This window comes from Vigna unguiculata, chromosome 5, assembly GCF_004118075.2.
Source record: "Vigna unguiculata cultivar IT97K-499-35 chromosome 5, ASM411807v1, whole genome shotgun sequence".
Lineage (NCBI taxonomy): Eukaryota > Viridiplantae > Streptophyta > Magnoliopsida > Fabales > Fabaceae > Vigna > Vigna unguiculata.
In genome coordinates this window covers 24,860,380-24,867,973 of record NC_040283.1, presented here as the reverse complement: position 1 = coordinate 24,867,973, position 7,594 = coordinate 24,860,380, and the positions used below count along the sequence as shown (strand labels likewise).

Here is a 7,594-nt window from a genome sequence, read left to right as displayed (position 1 = left end):
TCAGCTCATCACAACATATTATATTCAATTCATCATAATGAGAACCATAAACATACTTCACATCAACCACAAAACATCTTAAAACAGACAAATAAGAGAAATAGGCAAAGTAAGGCAAATAACACTATACATAAAGAATAAAGTACACCAAAGCTCTGAAAACCATTATTGTAACCACAAACTTCAAAACAAAGATCCCACTAGTCAAAGTGAAGAATCATATGTCGAGGATCAACTGTCAAAATTTTAGCTTGATCCAACAGTTAACGAAGCGGTAATCTTCCTTCTACCAAGAGGATGCAAACGATAAAAACATGGTAGCGTCAGAACTGGAAAAGTGGTGATTGACGCCCAGCCCCTGGAATCCACTGACTTCTTGCGCCTGACGATCCAAAAGTGGCGCCCGGCAACACCAAGTCAGTGGCCTAGCACTTGGCGGCACTGTAACAGCACCCAACGGTGTATCAAAAACAACAATTTAGGGGAAATTGATCTTATGTACTTGACTAATTGGGCACCTTTCCTTTTAGAGTTTTTGATTCCAAATGGTTTTAGAGAGTTCAAAACCCAATCACTCAAAACATATATCCAAACATTTCTCTAAATCAATATCAAACAGTTCAATATACAACACATCAATTCAACAAGCCACATTATAATTAACTATCAAGATGATCAATTTAACAGAAAACTAACTTCCCTTACCTGGCAAAGCAGCTCCACAAACCCAAACAACTCTAAGAACACCAAAACGCTTCTAACTCCATAAAATATTCTATATACACACAAAAACATTACAAGAACGATCAGAACATAGCGTTATTATCACTGATCAACAAAGACTCATATAGAAGATGAAAACCTCACATGCAATAGAAACAAAAGAAGACAAAGAAAAAACAACTGAAACTTAACTTATGCGAACGAAGAAATTGATTGGTCCAAATTGAAGAGCTCGTCACAAGGATTACTCATACGGTCTCAGATCTTCAATCAGACGAACAAAGGAGGAGAACCTTTCAAGGGAAGTCAAAGAATTCTAGAAAAGTGATTTATAGAAAGATTGTGTTTTAAAATAATAAAACTAATTTATAACAATTCTATTTATACTGAACCATTTTAATATTAAAATAATCAAGTCTCACTATTTTTAAACTATTATCACTTCTAAAATACCATTTTCTAGGGTTTTACACTTAGAAGACTAGATGAGAAGGAAAAATAAAATATTCAATTCACTATTACTCATATTTATACTTATCTTTTTTCTTATTTTTATCAATTTAATTAAATTACACAATTTCTAAAACACTTTTTATTGTACTTTATCAAATAACTAAACATTCAAATTTATTTCTTACTTAACTTATTTATTCTCTATTTTCATCCCTTATCCTTCCTCTTAAACCAAAGAGAACGTTATAAACATGAACAAGGTTTTCAGTTTGTGAGATCTTTACTAATCTACTGTAAATTTGTACCAGCTATTCATTTCCCACCTTTCTTAGTTTATAATTTTTTTTTAATTTTCCATTGGCCGCGAAACGAGTTAAAGAATGGACACATAACTAAGTCATTATTACACAATGATATAAAAACAGAAGTTACTACATACATGTACTAATCAAGATTGTTCTAATAAATTTTCTAAATATAAATTTACTAAGTATCTTCCTGTGGATAAAACATCAAGTCTCTTCTCGCTGGGTTCGTATTTTCCTTTCCGAAGCTGATAGCGATGTGTTACAGCTGAAATAGTATAGGCTTGTCCTTCTATTGTTACACTCTCCCCGCACTGCAAGTTCTGCTTAGAAAATAAATAAAGAAAATTATATTATGCAAATGGCCCAACTGAATGTGCATGTAGCACATTTCTTTTTCATTCTCACAAAGTTATGTTGGATCATATCAACCATAAAGAAAAGAAAGAAAGGGAAAAGTTAGGTTGGATCATGGTATGCATAATTGAATCAATTGGGCAAAAATTGACAACACGACATGTGATCAATAATGTGTTGTTAAACCATGAAAAAGAAAGGTTTTATTAAACGGGACATAAACAATTCTGCTTTTACAATCTACTACTAATTTTCTGCTTTCAGAATCAGAACCATAAATAAAGGGAATGAAGGATCACAGCAAGAAAAACCAAACAGCTTGCTTCAATTCCTCATCTCATATGGACCCATTTACCATCTCAGATAATATTTTGCCATTAAAAAATTGAGAGAAATAGATCTAAAATAAGCAACCACAACTGCAATCGTCATACCTATAAAATTAATAAACTACAGATGCATCATCCTTTTACAGTGTTTAGAACTCAAACTAGTGCCTTGTCTTCAATTCAATATTTGCCTTCCACATGTTCTAATATAGCATGAGATGTACATGTACTATACCTATATGATACACAACTTTATTCTTCAAATTTGCAAAGGTTAATTTTAAAAAAGCAAGTCAAGAGTTTGCAACATTCCTTCTAAGGCATCCTTTCATAGGGACATATCCTCCAAAGCACTAAAACTCAGTCCCACCCCCTCTGAGAGGGAAGGAAAAGAATCCAAATACGTCAATGGATTTCCTACTTCAATGAATGGTTCCCATCACAATAATGTACTTGGATGCAAAATTGTTTTAGAAAGGAAAGGAGTTGCACTAAAGTTCTATTTTTTAATTAGCTACATTGCTATTATTTTCAATGTTGCTTATAAAGCAGTCATCCACATGGAAATATATGCTTGAATTGAATGTAGAAATAACCCCTTTTAGATTGAGAGAAGCAAGTGAAGTGCCAATACAATAAGCAGTCAAGCAAGCGGGACAGTGGTTCACCATGAGAAGTAAATATATTGCCCGTTTTTCCTCTTAAATTAGTAATTCTGGTCGCTAATTAGAGCCTACATCAGTTCTAGTTATTTCAGCAAGGGAGGGGCATGAGTTTCCTTTTGGATAAACTTCTAAAGAAAAGGGTAAATAAATCAAGCTTCTCTAATAAATTAATAATTAATTCATGCATAAGTTAAATAAAACTTTTAAATGTCAGAAATTTATAAAAATTGAAACATAAAACAAATTTTAACTTATGAAAAACTTCATAATTTATTGAGCCATTCGGCCTAAAACTCTATAGTTCATCAAATTGTAGCTAGTCCAAATGTCAATATTTGTAGGCTATTTCTTCCTACACCCAATACTCTCTTCATGCACCCCGTATATTTTTAAAAATACAATATTGTCCCTCTGAGTTTTATTTCTGTTTTACACTTCCCCTTCTTTCTTCATTGCTGGTCATTGTCCCGTAATGGTGTCTGTAAGTTTTTCCATGCTATATGGGAGTATAGTATCTAGAAACGGTAATCCGGAAGAAGTGTTTCAATTTAGTGTCCTTGAACATTACACATTGTATAATCCAAAAAAAAAAATTATATTTCAAATAGGATAATCCGGATAAAACCGTCCTCTGGATTGCTCAAGCTTTGATACAATTCGGGGGAGACAGTTCCTGAGTAAAGTTTTTTATTGGCTTATCCATAACTTACACCAAAATAATCACTTGCTTCCAGATTGACCCAATCTGGAATATTTTCCTGGATAGCCCATTTCAGAAACTGTACAGTATATGATCAACAGGGGACACGTTTTGTACTTAGCCATTTCAGTTGGAAGTTAGTTAGCAAGTAGAACAGCTATATATATAAGGTTAGTGTAGTATTGATGGCATTCAGAAAAATTCTTCTAATTCTCTCGTATCTTCATTCATTCAATAACAGTGTCGGGATCCATTCTTTCTTCTTTTTAATGTCGTGCAAGTCCTGCAGTTCTTTTGAATTCCTTCTATTCCTAGTTCTGGTTTAGCAGAAACCCTAATCCAGAAGGTATTTCGACATCTTTTGGAATCAAAATGCAACAACAAAGGGGAGAAGAGTTACCTTTGTGGGACCACGATGCACGAAAGTGTCCGCAATCACGATGGCTGTGGAAGTGGTAGAACCGTGAGGTTTCCCAGACGCAAAACCAGATGGAGGGGCAAAGGAAAGGTTTTCCTTAATAATTCTCAAGGGTATTTTGGTCATTGCATTACACAGATGAGGGTGTACAATATAGTACGAGAGTGCAGGAAGAAACAGCCATCTTCATGACTTTGAATGGAAATTGTTGGATGTCATCCGATTAGCAATCGGACAAACTAGTAAACCCTTTACATTAGCTACTAACTTAAGAGAGCTTTTCAATTGTAAAACCCTACCGTTCAAGGAAAGAGTGTTGGCTTTGTTTTCATAGGTACTTTAGAACTTATCTGAGGAAACTTATGCAAAAGTCAAGGTGTATAAGTAAAACTAGAGATGTTTGATTTATTTTATCCAGTTGATGTTTTATTCTTTCATAAGGGCTTGGTTCAGAAACAGACTCAAACTGATTCGTAGTATCATCATAAGTTAAAACTTAAATGATGAGTTATAGAATAACATAACTATTTACATGTGTGCTAAAAAAAGTGTCTATGTATTCATTCAAGCCATGTAATTACCGTCTTATTGTGCTCAAAACTTTTCAAACTTCTTTCTGCAATACCTTCTTATACTTGTTTGCGTTTACACGATGTCTTGTGCATATAAAAATCCATGGAAAGTATTTGATTCTACAATGTACCTCAGATTCTGGGTACAGTATGAATTATATAGACCTAAATATCTACTCCTCTTTGACAGTTTCCTGTTTCAGATGCCCTTTATAGCTTTTCTTTCATATCAAATGGCCAAAGTCTTGAAGATAACACTAGCATCAAAGAGCTATATATTGCCAAAGACATTCTTTGGCATGTATGCAAGTTTTGTATCAAATAACTTTTATTTAAGCTTATTGACCTAAGGCATTCCTCATAAGAAATGCAGGATTGTAAGTGCACTGGTTGCATTTTAACCATTAATATTATGGTTACCTACGTTAAGGGGCTTGTAATGTCGGATTATTAGTAAAAACAGAAACTTTAAGCTCAAGAATGACAACATATCAATTATATAATCAGATCATGTATGTAAAACCAGATACCACAATATTCAGGGGTGTTCTCTATGTCTATTCTTCACATATATCCCAAAAATTTTACCATAGTCATACCTAAAGATAAAACTCTAGTTAACCCAAATTAAAGGTGTGTTTTGAGTTTATGGTCGTTGCAAAATTTATCCTAAGCCTCAGTTCTCATAGACTGTGATTCTATTCTTAGGTATTGTTCATGATATGAAAACTTCGTAAAAGATGAGAACTTAAGAGGCGACAAACACTCAAATTTTCTCAGCAGTAGAAATCTGCAAACATCTGCTGAAAGCATGTCATTTCCAAAGAGCAGAATGCTGAGCATAGGATCATTAGCATGGAGAAAATTGCAATGAACAAGCTTCAGGTATTAATTATTAGTACTATCCTGTTAAGTCACAGCTTCACAAAAACCTTTTAACAACTTTTTTAGACCTTCCTACCTTTTGCTCCAATGGCAGAGAATCATAAAGCACATTCATTTGACAACATCCCTCCAAATTACATAAACCTTATGATTATATTAATTTCAGTTATGTACCCTAGTGAGGACAATACTTGACACTTTTACACCAGTGAGCTTCAGGAATATACCAATTGAAATAACGGAGCAACAATTCAGAATTTGCTTGCTGATATTATGCCACTTTTTCAACAAGGGCTAATAATAAGATAAAGGAGGCCAATAAAATCACCCGTAGTATAATGTGTAAGAGAATGCTAGGAGGGAATAAGAAGGAAGAATCTGAGGTACATTGTAGATGTAGAGTATAAATATAAGGTATTATTTGCTTTGGAACACCGACCTATGTTAGATTAACGGATAAGAGCAAATATAAATTACACTTGGTCACTCCTAATCGATAAAGGACTTTTGGATGTTCCGGAACAAACATACTAACAAAACAAATAAAAGATTATTGGATTGGTATAGTTGTAAAACTTGGCTCGATCTGGACAATTTGATTGGTAAATAATAGGTGGAAAAAATCAGTTAACTAGCTAAAAAATTAGTCATGTAACTAGCTCAAACAATCATTCAGGTAACTAGCTGAAACAGTTAGTCAGGTAACTAGCTCAAAAATCAGTCATGTAGTTTATTGGATTAATTGTGCACTTAAGCGACTCTAAAACTGGCTTATTAGCTGAAACCAGTTTTGGGTTAGTGAATTGAACTGATTTTACAAAATCTTCCTCCAAAGTTGATCAAGTGTGTGACCTAATAATGAACTCAAATACTACTCCATAGTTAGATGTTTGTTATAACATACAATTAGGTATCACATTTAGAGTAAATAATCTATGTACCTAGGGTGTAAAGATTTTTTACACAGTCATTCAATTACAAATTCAAGTATCATAAATTGGTTAACTTTTACAGTAATTATCTTAAAAATCATATCAATAATGATTTTTAATTGGTTAAAAATATAAAATAATGCATAGAAATTAGACTCTGACGTTTATTATGTACTCAATTACATCTTTTTTGTTCACTTGGAGTGAAAAAATACAGAAAAGAATGAGTGACAAAGACAACACCAGGGCCAGCAACAGCAATATACTAGTTCGATTCTCGTTTCTTGCTAATGCAAAAAACTGTCCCTGTGTTCAAGGGGATACTCCCAATAAATAAATAAATATGTTTAATGACACTATCTTTGAAACGCTATATAGTCAAATTTATTATGATGCGTTTGTTAACATGTAATCACAAATGCCTTTAAATTTGTATTAAACTATTTCGTCTAAAAGAAAAATCCTAACCGAAGAGATTACACTATGCATGAGCCTTGGCTTCTGACCCATCCAAAAGTACCAACCAACCATTACTCATTAGATAGACACAATTTGAAAGCAGGGCTTCTAATTTAAACTTTCCATGATGAATTATGAACACTGAAGCTTTGGAATTGATATTAAAAAATAAAATCAAGGAATGGCACTTACAGGGGGTAAGCAACGAACGCCGAGACACTTGGGTGGAGGAGTTATTTCAACCACTTTGTAGGGATGGATGCTACCTCGTTCCCTGTCTCTGTCTCTCTTCCTACTGCACGAAACCTCAAACGACATCGTCTGCTAAAAGAGTGAAAACCCATAAAGAAATAAAGAAGTATGAAGAACAACGAAAAGCAAGTGAATGCGGTACCTTGTGGCATGAAGTGAGACCCATGTTCCACGACGCCATTGACGAATGAGACCTGATGTTGGTGAGCGTCGGAGCTACAATTAGCTTCTCTTCTTTCTCGTTTCGTGTATCCTCTTCGCGCAAAATGGCAACAGCAAAGCCAGAAATATTCAGATTTTTTTGTGGTGGGACAATACTTTTAAATTTCTCAAAATAGTTTTTTCTAAAAAAGAATAGTTAATTATTTCTTAGGTTAAATTATAATTTGGTCCCTATTTTCGTAGCAGAATATTAATTTGGTCCCTCAACTTTTTTTTATATCAATCTGGTTTTTATTTTGGAAAATTTGATACAATCAAGTCTTTCCCGTTAGTTGTAGTGTCCCAATTAAATAGGTAAATTCAATTTAATAAAGCGTCACAC

General features: G+C 33.6%; 1 protein-coding gene across 2 annotated transcripts; it reads right to left on the bottom strand.

Annotated features, from left to right (window-relative positions):
• Window positions 1–1,557: 1,557 nt before the first annotated feature.
• LOC114184208 lies at window positions 1,558–7,337 on the bottom strand. 2 transcript variants are annotated; one of them, XM_028071487.1, is made up of 3 exons: window positions 7,193–7,337; window positions 6,991–7,122; window positions 1,558–1,804 (listed from the first exon to the last, which is right to left on the bottom strand). In XM_028071487.1, the coding sequence occupies exons 1-3, from the start codon at window positions 7,229–7,231 to the stop codon at window positions 1,625–1,627; spliced, it is 351 nt and encodes a 116-aa protein (XP_027927288.1). In that variant the 5' UTR covers window positions 7,232–7,337; the 3' UTR covers window positions 1,558–1,624. The 2 variants fall into 2 exon arrangements, with proteins under 2 accessions (XP_027927288.1, XP_027927289.1); XM_028071488.1 differs by having other exon boundaries at window positions 6,991–7,119.
• Between the last annotated feature and the right edge of the window lie 257 nt (window positions 7,338–7,594).